The 19895-nt window shown below is 48.6% G+C and overlaps 7 protein-coding genes across 7 annotated transcripts; 1 reads left to right on the top strand and 6 right to left on the bottom strand.

Annotated features, from left to right (window-relative positions):
- Window positions 1–686: 686 nt before the first annotated feature.
- On the bottom strand, window positions 687–971 carry TrAFT101_000672 (uncharacterized protein; the record flags this gene model as incomplete). The annotated part of the gene is made up of 2 exons (XM_066126113.1): window positions 687–702; window positions 763–971. The coding sequence occupies 2 exons, from the start codon at window positions 969–971 to the stop codon at window positions 687–689; spliced, it is 225 nt and encodes a 74-aa protein (XP_065982212.1).
- A 1789-nt stretch (window positions 972–2760) lies between these two features.
- Window positions 2761–3258, bottom strand: TrAFT101_000671 (uncharacterized protein; the record flags this gene model as incomplete). The annotated part of the gene is made up of 2 exons (XM_024907451.2): window positions 2761–3167; window positions 3243–3258. 2 exons carry the CDS (start codon window positions 3256–3258, stop codon window positions 2761–2763), a joined length of 423 nt encoding a protein of 140 aa, XP_024764894.1.
- Window positions 3259–6577: 3319 nt separating this feature from the next.
- TrAFT101_000670 (uncharacterized protein) lies at window positions 6578–7268 on the top strand (the record flags this gene model as incomplete). Its single annotated transcript, XM_066126112.1, has 2 exons — window positions 6578–6782; window positions 7105–7268. 2 exons carry the CDS (start codon window positions 6578–6580, stop codon window positions 7266–7268), a joined length of 369 nt encoding a protein of 122 aa, XP_065982211.1.
- A 3640-nt stretch (window positions 7269–10908) lies between these two features.
- On the bottom strand, window positions 10909–11496 carry TrAFT101_000669 (uncharacterized protein; the record flags this gene model as incomplete). Its single annotated transcript, XM_024899200.1, has 1 exon — window positions 10909–11496. The coding sequence occupies one exon, from the start codon at window positions 11494–11496 to the stop codon at window positions 10909–10911; it is 588 nt and encodes a 195-aa protein (XP_024764891.1).
- A 416-nt stretch (window positions 11497–11912) lies between these two features.
- On the bottom strand, window positions 11913–14856 carry TrAFT101_000668 (uncharacterized protein; the record flags this gene model as incomplete). Its single annotated transcript, XM_066126111.1, has 5 exons — window positions 14448–14856; window positions 14132–14366; window positions 12937–13993; window positions 12179–12859; window positions 11913–12122 (listed from the first exon to the last, which is right to left on the bottom strand). The coding sequence occupies exons 3-5, from the start codon at window positions 13783–13785 to the stop codon at window positions 11913–11915; spliced, it is 1740 nt and encodes a 579-aa protein (XP_065982210.1). The 5' UTR covers window positions 13786–13993; window positions 14132–14366; window positions 14448–14856.
- Window positions 14857–16445: 1589 nt separating this feature from the next.
- Window positions 16446–18401, bottom strand: TrAFT101_000667 (uncharacterized protein; the record flags this gene model as incomplete). The annotated part of the gene is made up of 4 exons (XM_024907450.2): window positions 16446–16559; window positions 16632–17605; window positions 17714–18209; window positions 18357–18401. 4 exons carry the CDS (start codon window positions 18399–18401, stop codon window positions 16446–16448), a joined length of 1629 nt encoding a protein of 542 aa, XP_024764888.1.
- A 276-nt stretch (window positions 18402–18677) lies between these two features.
- On the bottom strand, window positions 18678–19064 carry TrAFT101_000666 (uncharacterized protein; the record flags this gene model as incomplete). The annotated part of the gene is made up of 1 exon (XM_024903284.1): window positions 18678–19064. The coding sequence occupies one exon, from the start codon at window positions 19062–19064 to the stop codon at window positions 18678–18680; it is 387 nt and encodes a 128-aa protein (XP_024764887.1).
- Between the last annotated feature and the right edge of the window lie 831 nt (window positions 19065–19895).

The following is a 19895-nucleotide window of genomic DNA, read 5'->3' as shown; positions in this document are numbered from 1 at the left end:
TGTTTGCGGGAGTATCGTCGTCGATGTTGTCGTCGTCGTCGGGGTATGGCGATTTGGGGAAGCGATCGGAAGCACCGTTGTTTGTGTGGTAACACGGCAGCGAAAAAAGGAGATACGAAGAGAAAATAAAAAGGGTTAAAAAAAGAAGTTCGAGATAAGAATTGCGAGATTTAGAATAAGAGATCAAAGCGAGCGAACATGTTTATCATGAAGGTAAACCAATGGTTGGATCTGTCGCCAAATCGTCCACCCACACACAATGGAAAAGTCTGGGGGAAGGAGGAAGAACGGGACAGCGACAGAAATCCGGCGTAGGGTGGGAAAATGAGCGACTAGAGCGGAGAGAGAGCGTGCAGAGTGGAAAACGAGCGTCGAGCGTTGTGGTTGATGCAGATTGTGACGAGTACGCGTCCATGGGTGGTGGCTGAGTCCCCCGAAAGCGCCGTTTCAGGGCCGTATGAAAGTGGTATCCGCTCGCAGATCGAGCAAAGTGGACGGTCTTGACGGCATCGCACGCATAAACCGTCGAGGATACGAGGCCGCCGAGCACTGCTGGCGCGCCGCTCTCCGTGCTAGCAGATTAAAATAAAATACGGGGCGCTGGCTTCTCCTGAAAAGAGTAGGAAATGGCACGCTCATTCGACGAGGCGAAACGAGAACGGGGGACCCCTGGCCAGGCCAGTGCTTCACTGCTGCTCGTAACTGGTCGCTGCCAGTAAGCGTTGTTTAGTTTCCCGGTTCAGGGGGGCAGCAGATCCATACCGTGTGTGTGCCGTGGCCGTCTCACATTTCAAAGGCGGATCTTGCACCACTTTTTTTTCTTTTGCTGTATAAATAGCGCGGAGGATACGATGGAAAGACGAGATGGCCGGGGAGGGAATGCCGTGATGGGCATCTCCTAGTCGCATCCCCAGAGTGAGATGGAACGGGAGGAGAAGAAAGGCTTGAAGCTTGTTTGCCCTCTCTTCCATTCCTCTAGCCTGCCAAGCCTGCGTGCGCACATAAATTAGAAGAACGGACACTCACGCTCTGCGCTACACCTGCCTCTACCGTCCTAATTTCCCTTGCCAGAAACGCGCCAGGTACTGCCCTGACAGGCCCAGCTGTGGCCAATCATACGCCGGGATTTTCGTACTAATTACCCGCGCTTGCACCATTTATGCACTGCCGCAACTCCGTGACGTGCATCGCCTCGTTATTGATACTGTAGAGATGGAAGGTGCAGTCCCGGCAGCCCTTGGCAGCCCTTGGCAGGTGGCAGTGGAGGACTAGGGAAATACGGAAAGCAGTTCGTATCTGCACGTGCTGATTCGAATCCGCACACTACTGGGTACCTAGGTACTTCGTATCTACACACACTGCTAAGCCTACAGTATGTACACCTCTTGAAGAAGTGAGGGGGGGATAGTTATAAGAAAAAATAATGATAATAAGAGCAGGTTGATGAATGCTTATTTTATAATACCTATCGATAATCTATTGTTGGAGGGGCAGTAATATCCAAGTATTAGGTACCTGTTCTGCTGCTAGACAACCCTCCGCAATACTCCAAAGGTACCCGTTGATTTAATGTGCAGCCTTACAGTACTTAGTATCTACATAATCACTTTGCAATACTTGAGTGAGAGAGTTCGTTAGAGAAATATTTCATATACAGGAACTATCTGCTACCCTGTATTCGCTGTCAAATAATATATGCATAGTAAAAAAAATTCCGGGCTTCACATTGTATGATGGTTGGGCTTCTCAGCATCACCTTAATTAATAGCCTCTCGGGTAAGCATGCGACTGAGCGTTTTCCACGATATACTCGAAAAGAGAAAAAAAAAAAAAAAAAAAAAAAAATAGAGACGACACATGATACATACCAAAGCGATCATGTATCAAGCCTGTTGCTCCCGAAAGTTCACATCCTTCCAATGGTTTAATACCAGTAGTCTCCATATTGACAAAGGCTTTCAGCCTCTCACTTACGACATGGCGTCTTGAGGATCAGACACTGCCATGACAAGGCGACACCATGTCTCAAAAATTGGTCATGCCTTGCGCCCGAAAATTTGCGGCCTTCCAATCATTTAGCCACCAGACTCCATAAGGGCAGAGATGAGTGAAAGGTGGCACTGAGACATGCGTCCGAAAAATCACGGCCTTCCAATCATTTAGCCATCTGACTCAAGCCTGATCAGCCTCGCTTGCGATGAGGCTCGAAAGAAGGAAAAAGAAGAGGAGATCGGTTACGGAATTTCCTATTGTGCTCGATAGGATACCTGCATGTCTGGGAGAATGATCTCCCTTGCGCCCGAAAGTTCTCGGGCTTCCTATCATTTTGATACATGGGTTCTACATCTACTAGAATTTTTGAGCTATGAATGAGACCTTGCCTTAGCAAGCCAGGCAGCTGACCAGCCCGACATTTGTGCTGGCGCTTAATGCAATGCCTTGGAAAAGGAAGATTAGGTACAGATAGGCGCTTGGCTGCCTTAGTCCCACCGAGCGAGATTAATCTCACTCCAGTATCTTCCTTCATATAGCATCAAAGCATGTACCCCTCGGGCTCCCTTATCTTCGTTTTCAGGACCAGCAGCAGAGGTATACGCCCTTGGGATGCCTCTGTTCAAGCAGAGCTGAAGATGTAACACCTCCTCGTACGATCTTCTCTGATCTCGGTATTCCGTTGCGCACATCGCCACATTGTCTCTTCTTACCAGTGCGGTTATCGTGACTAAATCTTGTGGACTATAGACCGTTTATAATCTACCATCATGACGTAGCTAGTTCCTGTTTATAGGGCATGTTGCGAGTCTCGGCATCATAGTGCAGAATCTCAAGCTCTCGAATCTCTTGAAACACATTGGAGGCTTTCGCGATGAGGGTTTCCTTGGGCGGCGTCTGCGCACACTCATGTAAAGGATCGCCTCCACAGTTCATAAGCAAGGAGCAGTGATAGTCGCGACTACTATAGTGTACCGCTTGATCCAGGCGCAGGTAACCAGGGCATACAGGGAGGGATATGCGTGCCCTGAATTGAGTCGAGGCGGCGGTACACTCTGGGCTCACGCTTAGCCTTCTTGTAGTTTTATCCCCTATGGTTTTTACTACAAGTGTGTAGCCATGGACTGGCAGGGCATTGGTTGATGATGGACAGGTATCTTTTTGCAGTTTGGATGCTGTGACAGAACGAGTCCGAATTAGCCCGCGAGCGAAACAATACCGTTTGCGGAGGCATTAAGGAATAACTTTACCAATATTCGAAGACATGGTGAAGGAGAAGTGTTGCTCTGTGTCTTGTTTTGTCTCGAGTATAAGTTGTAAGTTATAAGCGATGATGCAAAGTAAGTAGAGTCTATTAAGACCTTATGTTTTGATGGCCGAGCTCACTGCCATAAAAGATAGCAAACACTTACCTGCTCCTTCCTCCCTAGTAATTAATTCAGCATAACGAAACATTATAACTGATATTTCTTCACATTACACATCTTGTGAAGCTCATCCCATCGGCAGGTAAAGACCAGAGGCGTAGCGACAAAGCAGCCATATCGGAACCAAGCAAACAAACATAGATGGGCTGCATAAATGCCAAATTTTCTGTAAAATCCCACCATAATAATGAAATTGTGAGAGGATACTTGACTGCACTCTGAAATTGACTGACTGATCGATTCATGGGGTTGGCCTCAATATCTCCCTGGCCTTTGCTGCTGCAATTTTAGGGCTTAACCCAATCGATCGCGGATCAGGATTCTTACAATAAACGCGTCTGGTCAAGGCCTACGCTGGAATAACGGGCTCTCCTTTGCATCTTGCCCACTTCTCGCCACTTGGTATCGGCACCGGCATCAGTACCAGTATCAAGTCTTGTACCTATACCTGTACTATCAGCAACTTCTATGTCAACTTGCTTCAAGCTGTGCCCATAAGAGACGAGAGACCCCCTTCGCTTTCCCCTTGCAAACGCTAACCTGTTTTGCGACATGCATCGCCTAGCTGCATGATTCCTCCACCGGGTACTCCACCAGGACCTGCAGTAGCCCAATGGAAGCGGAGCACTATGGGCGGCAACGTGGGAGGGGCAGCCTCGTCTGTGTTGAAGGCGTGGCTGCTTGATAGCAGTAGCTGTATAAGATGCTTGAAACCGTAGGAATCGTCCGGGGCATGGATAGAATGGAGGGGGCGTGTACGCCGTTGGAAAGTGTCTAGTATATGTTTGGACGAGTTAGTTGGTAATAGGAAGCAAAATAGACCCCTTGTCCTGGCAGAGTGGCATCGAGTAGTAGGTAGAGAGCACATAATCCTACCCTCGAAGTAAGCACATAAAAATTTAAAAAGGAAAGGGTAGGACTCGGAGACATTCTCTTGGACGCACGTCTCTGCTTCAGCCTCCAGTCGGGCATCAACTGCTCCGTACCAAGATAGGCAGGCAATGGCAAGCAGCGACGAGTACTGTAAGTAGTACTACTCCACAGTAGAAAACAATAATCCTTTCTTTTGCTTCAGGGTGGGCAGATTTGCGTCTCAGCCACTTGACCAGTACTTACTCGTATTATATGTACTTCCACACACGGCTCAACCTCCAAGTTGCCCCCAAATCAACAATCTGGCAACACTGAGTCTATCTCAAATGTCACGACTCTCGGCAGCCGATTCCGCTCCCCCACGATCCATCATGTGTCGTATGTGCTAGTGAAAGTGGCTACATGATTCAGCCGGCATATAGAGTGCTGATAGTAATACTACTTGAAGCAGTGTGATTGCCGCAAGTTGTAGTATCTGCGAGTTGACGTGTACAACCGTGTGCTTCTGCTTGTGATTAGCACCTACATCTATATGATACCTGCCTACATATGTGCTCTGCATGCGTGACCGAATTGCAGCTGCGGCTATAGCGAAATAAGGATTAGTCCTTGGCCCCCAAGACTGGCAGCAAGCATCAGCATGACAACCATATCCAAGCCGGGAAATAATGGGCTAACCGACTCCTCTCGGATCTCCCATGTTAGCAGCCGGAATACTAATATTAATACCTATTGCCCAGGTATACTCAATACTTGCTGCACAATGCATGTCGTCTTGCTTTGCGTTCACTCTCCAATATTCGTCATGATACTGTTCTGGCTCGCACGTAGTAGGCAGGCAGGTGGGTAGGTAGGTATTGTTGCGTGCCTATGGCCTATACCTCTTACAAGTAAGCAATATACACAACCAAGTAATATACCAAGCACGCCGTAAACACACATAACTCACCTCCTTTCTATGCATATTTCATAACAGCTTCTCATGCCCACATCTGCCCTAATGCAAAAGCCTGCAATCCATCGTAGCCATCGTGATTTCGTGATAAAAAGCCACAGCGCAGCGTGCAGCCATGTTTCGGCCAAGGAAAGCTACACGGCGCCAGCTCCTATCCTGCCATTGGCCATGCAATTAAGTCCTGCATCGCTTCAGCCATACAGGCATCATGTCACTTCAATGGTGATAAGTCATCTTTGCTCATAATACTACTAGAATAGTAGTAGCAGTTAGTACGGGGAATTATCAGTAGGATAGCATGCTCTCGCCTTGTCTCGACATGCGTTTTCTCTCTCTCGCATACGGACCCCTCCACTCTCGCATCATACTCGTTTCTTTTTCTCTCTTTCAGCTCTTGGCCACTGCTGCTATTGCCATGCCACTTTGATGCAGCCGGTGAGGGAATGCCAATAGGAACCCGTCCGACAATGGGCCCTTGGTCCAATAGTGCTGAGACAAGAATCTCATCTCCCCTATTTCCGGCATCACCAAATTGCATTTCCTAGCTTAACAAGGCTTTGTAGATGTCATGTAGGTCGGTGACTTACGCTAGATTCCACATATCATGCCTTGATTCGGCATTCAGTTGCCCATCTCTCATCCCATTGGGTTCTATGGCTTTCCATCCATGGGTGGGAATGAGTGCGGCGTTTCTAGTTCCAGAGAGAGAGAGAAAACGTCTATATAAGCGCGCCTCTTCTTTCCACTTGATTCAATTCTTCGTTCTCTTCATCTCCATCCTCAGCCCTGACTGGCATACTTTGTCGAGATTTTGACTTCCCCCCAAGTGATCTCTATCCCTGGGGGGCACCTCAAAGGTAAGTAGCAATGTGATCTGCTTCTCATGGGATGTTGCTAAAAATATCATGACAGGTTGCCTCCCAGGGGAAACATGCCCATATTGAGCCATTTTTGGCGTTTCCTTTTCGTTATCACAACATAGAATGCGAGTAAGTGAACAAGCCGCCATTTTTATGCTTTCAAAAGCAAGAGTTAACAATTCCATCATTGACAGACGGTCCATCTGATCGCAAAAACTCCCCCACTATCAGCATGATCATGGTAAAAAAGACTAAAAAAAATGACGCTCGAATTGTGAAAAGTTATGGTCGTGCTGAAAGGGGGGAGGACCGCAAAAAAATAGTAGCTCCAATGAGAGAGAAAAAAAAAAAACCCCCCACAAAACCTCTCCTTAAAAAAATATGAAAAGGAAAAACCCTTCCAAAAAAAGCAGCTCCAACTAAAGAAGAGGGTATTCCCTCTTGAAATACCTCGGTTGTATCTATCTGTAATGATAGACGGCCCCCAAGAGGTAAATGTTAGCCATGGCATCAATTTCCATGCTTTCTTGGGGGCTGGATTCCCGGCAAGTAATTATCTTGCCAATTATGCCTCGCCGAATGCTGGTCCAGATCATCAGGCTTTCAGCATTCTCACAATTCAAATCAGGCATCTCTGGTTTCATCTACCTGAAAAGGTAGACAGTCTTTCAAGAGGCAAGTACTTACCATGGCATGGCTCTTGGAAGGCCTGGGGGATTGTTTTATGTCCAAAGAATTGCTCCTATTGGGTCTTTTTCTTTTGATATGAATCTCTTCCGACTCTTGCCTGCTTCACCTTTTTATGAAGCAGTTTGTTTCAGGTTTCATCTATCGAAGACACCGGTTCAAAGTGGCCAGAAAGAGCAAAACTGTCTTCTGGTGATAAATATCTTCGATTCATACGTTTCCCTTTCATTGCTAGGTGGCTCTGCACAAGATTCTTTGTCATCTCTGCTACTCACTAGCTAATCTCATTAATTCTTATGAGTACCTGTAGGGCGAGGGGTATGCATGGAAATTGCTGTACAATCAGTTGGAGAGAGAAATCCGATTTCTCTTTTCCCTCTTGATCTGCCTTTCTTTCCGTACGACGTACCTCGGCTGCGTATCAATTACGATAGGCGACACAACCCAGCAATGAAAGAGAAATATTTTGCGTAACAACTGCTGCTCTAGCAACTGTACTTTTCTCTGGTACGCTTGTCTTTTGCTTTATGCGCGGTGTCGCGTAAATTGGGTATTTCATGATGGTTCTTCAGCGTCTTGGAGAGAAAGACTGGAGCACTTCTGATAGTCAAGGGGAACAGAGGTTGTTGAAACACCATGATAATGCCTTGTGGAGGGGAGGAAAGTCTCTTTCTTGGCCCCGAGGAAAAGGATAGCGACATAGGGGAGGGATATTGCCAAAGATCAATCTGCTATGTCAGCTATATTCATTCATTTTTATCGGTAGTGGGGTCTTCTGGAAGATCCTGATGACGGAAATTGGGTTAGATGATTGGAACTGGCTGGTCGGACGGGCACTGGGATAGGGTATTGGGACAGAGTATTGGGATGGAAAATTGGGGTGGACAATGGGATGAATGTGACTGTTTGGGGATGGATGATCTCTGGTATAAAGGGACTCTAGCAGGGTTCGGAATGCTGGAATAGGAGCGCTCTCTTTCGTAGATAGATAGGTAACTAGAAAATAGGAATGAAAATTTCGTTCCGTCCACCTTCCTCCCCCCTGTACCGTCACAATGGGCAGCTTGAGAGGAATCAACAACACAACACATTGTCTTCAGATTGAGGAGCCCCTTCCGTGTCATTTTTCGTAGTTAAGAAGCATAAGCCAGTATGATAATCCAAGCCCTCGACAAAAGATGAGCCGAAACACAAGGCTGCTCAACATATTGAAGATGAATCTCATTTTCATAAGCCCACAAAGAGAAATTTATGCAATGTTCTCTCTTATAAACACCAAACGCGAGCTATCACAAGGTTCTGCTGGACACGTGCCTTCTTCTCCGCCTCTTCATCATCTTTGCTTTCTGCAAACTGCAAGATATATAATTGTGTCTGTCTGATGAGTTTGGACACATGCGCTGCGTCGTACTCATGGAGAGAGACAATGGGCCACACAGCTCTCTTACACTGCAGTTCCTGGCGCACAGCGAGTGACTGAGAGTGAACAAGTGGGTTGTCCTGTACTGACCAGTATTAGCGTCGAAGTCTACGCCTCATCGAGGCTCGTGCAGCCTTCCCTACAGCTACAACACTTGTCGTAGCAGTATCCATTGACGATTACATCAGATGAAAACATCTCATCATAGTAGATATCTCATGTCATGCGCCCAGCTACTGTAACATCTCTAGTCTCGACATAACTTTCAGCCCGTGGCGGACACACGCAAGACGCAGAGAGAGGGCCTTTAGGCCTTTAATAACAAGCGCCACCAACAGCATTTGTTAGCACCGCTAATCAGGAGGAAGCTGGATGATGCGGATGAGCTAAAGCGACGCCGGCACTAGTGGATGCTGTGCTGCTTGCGGATACAGTAACACAAGCAAAGAGTGGAAGCTTCGTCCCGTTGTGTTTAACACCCATCTTTCTTTCATGTTTTATCTGTCCACTTCCCCTATGATACTGCACCGAAAACTCAACTTTCAACTTTGCTTTCAATAATCCCTGGTCTTTGAAAGATGTTGCTTCCACCTCTCTTCTCCACAATGCCCCGCGCTCCGTGCCGCATCGGCCGGTGGTTCAAAAGGAGTAAGAAACCCTGCGGATCATGGGTCGCTCGCCGGGGCACCTTTAAAATTGGAAGCTATTGGATCGGCGCCCAACAAGAGCTGATCGTCAGCCCTATAATTAAAGTGCAACGTAGCTGTAGTCGTAGCGTGCGCGGCGATATGCGGTGTGGTTGTGGCGTGTAAGTTGGATCGTGTGAGATAATGCATGCCGGAAGCTGTAGAAGCCGGCGTCCATCCATGTGTTGTTGGTCGACATATCAATCTCTTCAACTTGGTCTAATATTAGTTTTTCGTTCGGCTTCGCCGTAGGGTCGCAAACTCCTGCACCATCTAGAGCTTTCTTGGCTCTATGTCTTTTGTACGTTGCTATTTGTTTGTTGGTTCATCTCATAGTACTATTTCCTCTAAATAGAAACATGCTAAGCTTGTTAGCACTAATTTGTGGAAATGTCTATTCCATCCCCCGCATCTCCGCTCTATCTTTGTGGAAAACGCCTCAAGTGTTGCCCTCATTAGCAAGCTCTCCTAGTAAAGTGACATCATCTCCAGCCAACAGCAGCAAATGAAGAGAGCTTGTCGTAGCAGCAGCAGCAATAGCAGTGGTGGTGTGAACAACAGTAGTAGAATGCTTGAAGCATTTGTGGCATGTATAAGGGATAGGAGGATAAGCAGGAGCTTTAAACTCCCCTAAGCTACCACCTTTTAGTAATGGCCACGTACTTCTCTCTCCTTATCCTAGTTTTCTTGATCGCTTCTCTAATACGCTTCATAAACGTCCAATGACAGCTTTTGGAAGCCGCGCTTAGAATGCTTGAGAAGGGCATTCTTTCATTCTTTACAACGAAACTGGAAGGCTTCTTCCTGGTCAGAGGTTTGGCAAAGCACGCGCCATTTTGCCCAAATACAGGTACCCTGGATACATCGTCACACATGAGGCTTCTGTTTGAATGGCTTTGTTTATGCTCTCCTCAGCACGTGGTGTTGTTGGTGGCGTCGTTTTTTTCTTGAACAAAACAAGAGGAGACATCGAACTCTCTTCATTCTTTAGATTTCGAGCTTGATAAACCTAATAGCCTTCAGCTTGTGGCTTGTCCAAACCACGTGGAAAGGGCGGCTCTCCCGAGGGCGATCTCACGATGGTATGGCAGCTACCAATACGATCCGCTTTGTCATATCTCAATCTCACCCCTCCCCCTCCAGCTTCTCCAAATTCTCTAAAGCATCTAGAAGCTAGCAGGGAAACGAGCCCAACATGTGTTGGCTTTAAGGATGGAGACCTAAACTCTGTTTCTCAGCTAGAATTAGTCCGCGGCGTTACACTTAGGCTAACAGCAAACACGCCCGCCGTTTTCGGAGTAATTGCCCTTATAATGATACCCCATGTCGTGAAAACAAAAAAATCAGGGCGGACACCGTTGATATGCTGCAGTTTTCTCAGGATTCAGTGCTTCGTTAGCAGCAAAAGGTGGCTGAAGCAGCTTCGAAATCCATTGCATACTAAGACGGATAAAGGGCGGCTGAAACAAAAAGAACATGGTAAGTCAGGCACCAATATGTCAGCTAAGAGCTCTGAAAAAGTCCGTATACGAGCGAGCAAATGACTCCACGCAACTTCGTTTCTGCAACTCATACGCCTGCAGGCAAATGTGTGCTGTCAGTATGTCCTGCTTCGACTGAGCCAAAGTTAGCCAAGAGCGACTACTCATTTGAGAGGCCATGTGAGTAAGATCTTTTCAGAGCATAGATACGAAATAATTTGTTAGCAATGGTAATCCGTCATAGCAAGTGAACATGGTTCTCAGACACGTCAATGGATTGCTGAGCTTGTAGTGATATCTAATTAATAAAGCAAAACCCGCTTCTCTCTTTTCTCTTCTCTCTTCTCTCAATGTCTCTTGTAGATGACCATTAGGCTTGTGTGTCGCCTCAGCGTCGGTCTCAGCTTCGTTAGCCTTAGCTAGACTTTGTATTTGGACTTGTACTCTGTGGTCTTCATCATCGTGACCCCTTTTCAGCCTTCACGCTCCCTTTATTGATGTCATTCGTGATCATGCCCCCTCTTCGATCAAAATTGAGCAAATGTCAGAGTCGAATTTCGAAATGGAATCAGCGCCCCAATCACCGCTGGCACGTAGTATGCAGACCGATTGATTAAATCTCCAGTCAGCAGCCCTATTGATCCGCTGTGCTGCCTCGAGTTTTCGCTGCCAAACACCTGATCGCCTGCTGGTCCCAACTCCATGCCACTGCGCACTAGCCTCGCTACTTCTTCTGGCTGGAAGAATGCTGCTGTGCGAGCCCGGCCCATCCTCTCGGACTTGGTGGTAGATTCAGCTGCTGATTCGGATTGCTTGCCCAGCACAACAACCCAGGCAAATGTTTCCATGGCATCTCCACTGTCGTCTACACCGCCCTCGATGCCAACCCAGTAGTCGGCGTCTGGCTTTGCTTCGCGGGCGTTGCGAGCTCGATTCCTGGCTCCCTGCAGGGTTTCCGCGTCCGTCATAGGCTGGTCAGCAACGCCAGACGGCACGTTCAGCCCGGTGAAGGAGAATGGCTGAGAGGGAAACATGCCGCTGAAGCCCTCCCTTGCGGCTGAGATCTTGACGGGGTTGTGCGAAGCCACAACGACTTGGGTGGCCTGCTCTGCCATTTTCTCTCGTATCTCTTGGTTTCTTGCAAGCAGTAGAGAAATAATTGCGTCGTAGACTTGCACAAGAAAAAGTCGCTCGCTAATCGCAATCTTGGGGTGCTTGTTATTGCGCAGAGTTCACGATGTAACCGTTTTTTTTTATATAAATGTTCTAAGCACAATAGCTGCGTCGCCTTGGGGTTGTCGAGCGGGACTAACAATTGAGTGAGTCTTACGCCGCCATGTCCCCGCTATTTACCCAACTCGGGGGGAGAAGCCGGGAGTAAACCACCCCTGGCAAAGTGCATATAGCGTCTTGGCGCAAAATACTGCCGCAGAAAACGAGAGGCAAGAAAGATTGGATAGGGAGAAGAAGAGCAGTTTCTGCTTCAACACAGGGTCAAAATAGAGCGTCGGCCTTCAAAAGAAGAAAGAGTCTAAGGCGGTGGCTGTGGAGGCTGCGACAAAGCATCGGTCTCTGCAGTTGCCAGTGACAGATAATCCACTCCCATGGAACCGTCGTCGACGCTGTAGCTGCCAGCATCGTTATCCTCCTCTAGCAGAGGAATCTGCTGGCCCCAGGCTAACCCATCAACCTCCATGTTCCACGGCCAGTCTTGGTCCAGCATATCTACAATGTCCCAGTGCTGTAACCACTTGGAAGGATGGCATCGGCTCCTTCACTGCCCCAGAATCCGCTTACTTCGCCGCTTGGCCCCCCTCTTTGAAGAGAAGGATTGTGAGGGTCAGTTCCTGATGTTGCATTGGAGATCTGAGAACTGGCTTCCAGAAGACGGCTGACGACATCTCGACTACGGCGTGCCGTAAGTGACCAATCCTGCATTGCCTCAAACAGCTCAAGGATCGACTCGATTTGAGCGCGCCAATGGACAACAGATGGATTATCAGGTTGCCACAGAATAGCAACCAGCGGGATCATAGCAGCCTGATACAGAAACCATACGGCGTTCCATCCAGACATTTGCTGGCGCGTCCACCCCTTTGACACGCTGTCAATGATCTCCCGCGCAGCGTTCAGGCAATTCTCCACGGCAACCACGTCTTGCTCTTCAATGGGTAATTGAGCTTTGCAGGCCAAGGTTAGAAGTACTGGGCGGTAAAGCAGCATGCGTAGATTCCAATACCGCCATATCATGATGCAACGCGAAAGATGGAGCGGCTCTACACAGGGCTCCGTGGAACGAAGTAGCCAGGGAAGATTGTTGAACCACTCAACAAGAAGGCCGTCCAAATGACTGCGATCTTCTGTCTTAAGAAGAGGGGTAACTGCAAGCATGTCTTGGACCTTTGTTGCGATTTTACAGAATTTGATGTTTTCAAGCAGCGGCATGATGCCGGCATACTGTGCAGAGTCGCTTTCTTCCTGTTGAGTGATAATTGTTAGTCAGGATACAATATCAAATAGCGAAAGTAGGCAAAAAGTATAGGAGGCAGGCATACTTGCTCTGTGACAAGCTTAGGAGGCTGGACATTGATTGCTGGCCCCCATCGCCCAAAAGAAGGTCGGCCTAGAGTGGTTGTACCCCATGTATCGAGACAAAACAGTGTCCACCAGGTGCGTCTTCGTGTCTCAATTACCGCCGCGTCAAACTGCTCTTCTGGCGGTGGTTCTCGATGTAGACCGAGAGCGGTTGCCATTCGGAGTATGGCACCAATGATGGCATTGGCCATATTCGGACGGTTGATATAGTGGAGATAGTAGCCTCCAAGCAGTGCTAGGGCTTGAATGGTTTCGATGTGGCTACTCCCAAATGCACTGAGATGGACGTGCTCTATGGCTTGATTGTAGTATTTAATGTGGCTCAAGTTGCTTGACGGCGTAGACATGATGCTGCTTGTGGCAAAGACCATGTTGAGCAGGGAGAGCCAAGGCGCGTCGCATCGACGACCCTCATTGTAATATTTACGGAATGAGCTTTCGTCCAGCATAGGAGTCAAAATGTGAACACGTTTAAAATAAGCGTCGACAAGAGCTTGTCCCTTGTAAGTCCATGGGATGGGAGGTTTTGCCTTGGTGGATCTGGAAGCTGCGCGGAAGAGTGGAATTTTGTTGATGCGTGCATTCTCGTCGCTTGAAGCGTCAGGAGACGACTGTGCTGCAAGCAGAATCTGTAGCTGTGGCTGAATCTGAAGCATGACTGTCAAGGCCACTTTGACGGACGATGCACCGAGATACGAGGCAGCTTGTTTGCCCATGGAGAGCGACAGAGCATTGACATCGTCAGCTTCAACCGGCATCTGGTCCTTTTCTCTGCGCTCTTCGTCCCATTCGGACTTTGGAGCGGGCATATTTTCAAGCTCTTGAGGATGTTGAGCCTCATCGGCAGAAGGGGGGGTTATCGAAACGTCATCAGTCTCTTGCTGTACGGGTTGGTCCAGGAGATCTCGCAGCTCCTGGCGAGACAGCGACAAAAGTTGTGAGACTTCATGATTAGGGTATAGGCGCCGTAGCACAGAACGGCACTCTTCAAGACTCCGTGATATTTCCTCTAGCGATCTACGTAAAGGAAGTTAACAACTGAAGAGACAGTTTTAGATGCAAAGAAGAAACAAATGGCTACCAAGTTAAGTAAGATAGAGAGATGGGGGAGAAAAGGCGACTTGAACAAGAAAGATGCGAGAGCAGATTACTGACTTTCTGGATGGAACAAGACGCTGGCGATGCTGCTCATACACGCATCTTCTCCGTGATCGACTAGTCTGGCACCGATTGCAAGGCTGCTTCCCGTCGCAGCGGATCTTGCGGCGCTGGCACTCGAGACAGGCGTGGAGACTCTTACCAGCCTTGCCGCCGGCTGCGTCTTGTGACCGATTGCCGTCCGATGACGATTGAGGGGACCGATCCACGGTCTTGCCCTTGACACCCTGGACTGTATCATTTTGCTCTTGTTAGCTAGCCAACCCGGGATGGCGAAACTAGGAAAGAAAGAGAAAGAGGAAATGCAACTGACAGGTTAGGCATGGGAGACAAAGCGAGAGAGCAGGAAGTGTTTTCGGAATAGGGGCAGTCGTTGCATAATACTCCACTCACAAGTGTAAAACATGATGTCGGTCCCGGCTAGATATACTGGTTGGTATCCCCAATTACAGTAGCAGCAGAGGCGAATGGTAACACTGCGTCATATACAATCGATCACGTAAGGGGAACCAATAAGAGTGGGAGGCACATGGTGCTGTGCATCAAGACCATCAAGAACAGGAAACGAAAACGATCAAACTATGCGGCCTGACTGAGCGCGCGTGTGTATAAGAATTGGAAAAAAAAAAAAAAAAAGTATCCCGAGGAAAAAATACGAGGGGCTACGAAAAAAAGGTTCGCAAAAAATGCCCAAGTGGCAAGAGCGACGGGGGGGTAGTGAGTTTTGCTGACAGTCAATGAAGATGAGAAGGAGAGACTCACAAGCGGCTGACAAGTGGCAGGTACCGCACTCACATGTTAAGGCACAGGGATAAAAATAAAAATAGTGACAAGAATGTTTAGCTTATTCTTGGCAGTGAAACCCCGAAAAAAAAAAAAAAGCAGCTCTTTTGAACGTGCGGTATGCACGCGCTGAGAAGTGGAAACTCCTAGATAGCGTCTCTCTTCCTTCCGCCCCAGTCAAAGGGGAAGAAGACATCATACCCAAAAAAAATCCGGGGTAAAAAGAGGTAGGGAAGTGAATCCTACAGAAGGCACCACTAGCTGCCAGTACCGTACTAATTACTAAGTACTTGCTCCAAAGGTACTAGCAGCAGTGTGAAGGCAATAAAGGCAATTCTATTCAGACGGTTGCAGTGCATATGCAGAGCATATACCCGCAAAGCACATGAAAGGGAAAAAGAAAGGGCTAGCACTAGCATAGCAGCCCAAAAAAATGGGTGGAACAAACCGGAGCATCCCACTCAAAATCGCCTACCCCGTGGGCAGGTTGGACTGTGGTCTAGCCCCCTTGCGGGGTGTTAAGCCGCTGCAGAAAAAAACGCTTCTCCGAATGGAGGAGAGTGAGACGATGAGACTACAGACAAAAAAAAAAGAAGAAAACAAAAAGATCAGGAGAGTGGGGGCGGGGAGGGGAATTCGGTTAATATCGTGATTTCTGACTGGCACGGAGTTATTGGTGCTGTGTCTGAATGGGCGCCGGAGTAATAGAACAGCTGATGCACCGGGCAATATGAAGTATATCCCCATGTTTTTTTTTCCCTATATGGCTGCTAGTCTTAGAAGCTATTAATGTATGAGAACGTACTAAGCCTAGAAAATAAGAGTTTTGCGCAGATGGCATAAAGGGAGAGACAGTAGTAGCTTCGCGTAGGTATGGGGCTAAGGGAAGCTTGCTGGCCTCAATACTGCTGACCTTGGATCTAAGCCCACATGATGGCTAGAGGTCTCATAATACTCCGTATATTGCCGCTGGGATATTCGGCTTGTGGGGTGCAGCAGTGGCTAGATGCTGTTCATACATACCTAGATGGGCAACCATGTCCATATTAACTGCATTCGTCCACGCGGGATACCAGCATCTAGCTGATGCACGAGACACACACACACACACACACACACACACACACACACAAAAGCTATCCATACTAGGTAGGTAGGTAGCAGTCGGGATAAAGGCGAGATGGACCGACTGAGATTCACACTAGATAGATAGGTAGGTACGTGAACAAGCTTGGATAGCAGTTGAGATTCTGAATGCTGCAGAGTTGGGCTCCCCCCTCGATATCATTATTACGTTAAACAACGACTAATAAGATGGCAAAAAAGACGATTCTCTCCTTCTAGGAGGAAAGAGAGAGAAAAAAAAAAAAGAAAGAGCGTCTCGTACAAACGCAAGCAACCTTCAACATATCCAGCCCAACAACCCGACACACAGCTGCATAATAGGTATTTTTTTTTTAAATAGGCCGTAAAACAAATCAAAAAGTAATAATCCTTCGTGGCACGTATTTGTTCCGTACCCCCACGTTTAGACCTTCTCGATATTAATGATGCCACCGTGGTCGTCCACAGCAACGGCCTTCTTCGATGTCGATGCTTTGACTGGGTTGGGGGCCTCAAAGATTTCGTCGAGCTCTTCCAACTATAGCGGGGAGAGGAATGTTAGACAACAGAGAAAGATATCATCATTGAAGGTGGGGTAATTGGTACTTACAGTGCGTCCCTTAGTCTCGGGGATCAAAAAGTAGACGACAACGACTTGAACAGCATCCCAGATGGTAAAGACAATGTACGTCTTCCAGCCAATGTTCTTCATGGATACTGGCCAAGCGAACTGGTTCAGGAGACCAGCAGCGTTGGTGGCAAAACTGGAAAAGGCCATACCCTTGGCACGCTGCTCGAAGGAGAGCACCTCGACGGGGAACAAGGCCTGCAGGGGAGTGATTCCGACAGAGTAGACGGCGCCAAAGATGAAAATCATAGCCAGAGAAGCCTTGGATGCAGAGGGGTTGGTGAAGATGGGGTTGCCGCTGGAGTCGACGCCGTCCTGGGATGCTGCGAGCCGCGATGAAGCAACGGTCATGCCCAGCCAGACTACGGTACAGGCAGTGAAGGAGAAGAGCAGCAGAGGCCGACGGCCGACCTTGTCTACCAAGAAAGCACCCAGAATAGCCCATGCAAACTGCTGGCAGTTGTTGATGAGGGTAATGTTGGCTTGGGCAATGGTACTAGTGTAGCCGGCAGTATCGAGGACAGAGCCGAGGAAGTAGGACAAGACAGCGTTGCCAGCCCACTGACCGAAGATGGTCACAGCAAGGTTGCAGCAGAGACGGTAGACGGCAGGACGGTTGCGGAAAAGAGCCCGGTAATCCCACCAGCGCTTGTCAGCACCGTCCTGGTTGAGGAGCTGCTCGTACTCAAAGAGCTGAAGAGTGACCCAGGGAGAGTCGGGGTTGCCGTTGCCGTGGTACTTTGTGAGGATGGCCTTGGCCTGTTCCTTCTTGTTGTGAACGTAGAGCCATCGGGGGGATTCGGGAAGGAACATGACGAAGATGATGATGAGACCAGAGAAGAGGGCCTGGAGCCAGACAATGAGTCGCCAGGAGAAGTCGCCTCCAGTGTTGAGTCCGCCTCGAGCGGCGCCGGCAGCAAGAATGGCACCGGAGAACCAGAGGGTGTTGTACATGGCTAGCGAGAGAGAAAGAGATGACGATTAGTATATGATATCCGCCATATGCGAATTGCTTAGAGGAATAATGATGGAACGAGGAGAGAGAGTAGACAATAAAAACTTACCGCCAACACGGCCACGGTATGCAGGGTGGTTAATCTCAACCACGTACATGGGACCAGCAGCAGCAGCGAGAGAGACACCGAATCCAAGCAAGAATCGTCCGCCCATGAACTGGCCCTGCTGGTTGCCAACGCCCTGGATAATGGTGCCGACAATGATGAAAATGGCGCCAGATAGCATACCAATTCGACGACCGAAGCCATCAATGGTGGGACCGACAAAAGGAAGGGCGGCAACACCACCGATCTGGTACATGGAGGAGACGATACCAGCCCAGATGCCGTCGTTTTCGACATGGTACTTTGCCTTGAACCAGGGGTTCTGCAGGAGATTGTTGATGAGGGAACCATCGTAACCGTTCATGGTACTGCAGAAGAAGGCAATGAGGGAGAAGAAGTAGATGAAGAACTGAGCCTGGGTGTAAGCATTGGGCGGCTCCTTGATCATGGCCTCGGCAAAGGCCTCATTGCCGGTGACGACGGCGGTTCTAAGTTCGCCCTATCATACCGAAAAGCTGCGTTAGCAAAATTTTGTCTTTTTTTTTTTTTTTTTTTTTTTTTTTTTTTTTTTTTTTTTTTGGTATTTCCACTTCTCGCTGGTGACAGGGAAATGGGATGGATTATGGAATTGGGTGGTTTGTCATACATGGTCCGGCTCATCATGAACCTGAGTCTCGTTCTTTTCGCCCATTGCGACGGTTGTCTGCAGCCCTTTGGCCACACCAGCTTCTTCAGTGGGAGATTGTGGTTTTTCTTGAATTCCTCAACAACGCCCCGTTGTACGAGGGACTATCGAATAGAGATGAGAGGGATGAGGGGAAAGAAGAAGAAAAAGACTGAGGTAGCAATCAATTGTCAGGGGGGCGCTGTCGCTTTTATGTTTCTCTCTTCTCCCTTGCCACTGCGCTGTGCCGCTTCCCCAACCTTTCTTACCGTCTCCCACGAGCTTGGGTTGCCTTTGTTAGGATCAGGCAAATGGCCCCCCCTGGTCAGTAGGGCCGAACGAGAAAGAGCTGCTGCCGCGAGTGAGGTCCTGGCAGTATGAGTCTGTCACGTCCAGAGTAGGATTGAATTTCGCCGGCGGATTATCTAAAGCAGAGGACCAAGCAGCTGGGCATGCTGCACCGCTTATACGGCCATGTCCCCTTTTTGCCCACTCATACGACTGCGGTGGGACGAGGCTATTGGACAGAGGCGGCGAGGCGTGGCGTCGACATTCGGCCCTCGCAACGATGCGGGGAACGACTCCAATCCAGAAGAGGTTGCGGAGGGTTCCGCTCCGGATGAGACGGTACGTGCTTTGGGAATAGGCACAATTCGACCCCGGGTCGAGGCGACGGTTGTACGGCGACATGGATCCAATGAATAGACATTAGCCTAAGTGGTGCGGATCATCCGCTCTGGGGTATCTGGGCGTCTGCAGCCCGGCCATTGGACCGAGGCCACGCGACGCACGGAGAAATCCTGCCATTGGCGCTGCGAATTGGAAGCAAACGGCACAGATGGTGGTGATACGATGGCTATAGTGGTGGCTGCGAGCTCGTCAATATTGATTGCAGGCCAGGGCCGTGGTGGTGGTGGTGGTGGTGGTGATGTTCCTTATTTAGCACAAGCATGCACATGTCAGATGGCCATGATACCCTGTCAACAGGATGGCAAAGGTAAACAGCAATTAATAGAGGCCTGGACCGACTCGTGCAAGAACAAGTAAAGAAAATAGATTATATTGGGAGGAGAGAAGAATGTGCAAAGAGGCAAATTGTTGGTTCTTGATGCCCAAAGACCTGCAGCATCAAGCTGTTGGTTATGCCCATGCATGCACGGTTGCAATAGGCTGACCATGACATGACACGGCTGGTGTGATTGATTTGGGGAATCTCGAGATGTGAGAGCTCAACACAAGAGCCACAGGGGTTGGGCGCGCTTCATTCGTTCGTACAGTAAGTCGTACTGCCTAGTAGGTACAGTAGGATCGGCAAACAGGGCCGATGGTTAATCTATCGCTTCAATTCCTTGGGTAGCATTTACGACTGGGAGGCGGTTCTTGCCAAGACGAATAGCGTTGGCCTCATGTCGCCATATTTCCAATTTCGACTATAGAGCAATATTCTCAACAAACTTTTCACTTACGCCTTTGATATTCTGCTCTATGCACACTGTATTATTCGCAAAGAGACCAAAAATT

Source organism: Trichoderma asperellum, chromosome 1 (assembly GCF_020647865.1).
Source record: "Trichoderma asperellum chromosome 1, complete sequence".
Classification (NCBI taxonomy): domain Eukaryota; kingdom Fungi; phylum Ascomycota; class Sordariomycetes; order Hypocreales; family Hypocreaceae; genus Trichoderma; species Trichoderma asperellum.
The sequence above is the reverse complement of the archived record's forward strand: the minus strand, read 5'-3'. Positions and strand labels throughout refer to the sequence as shown.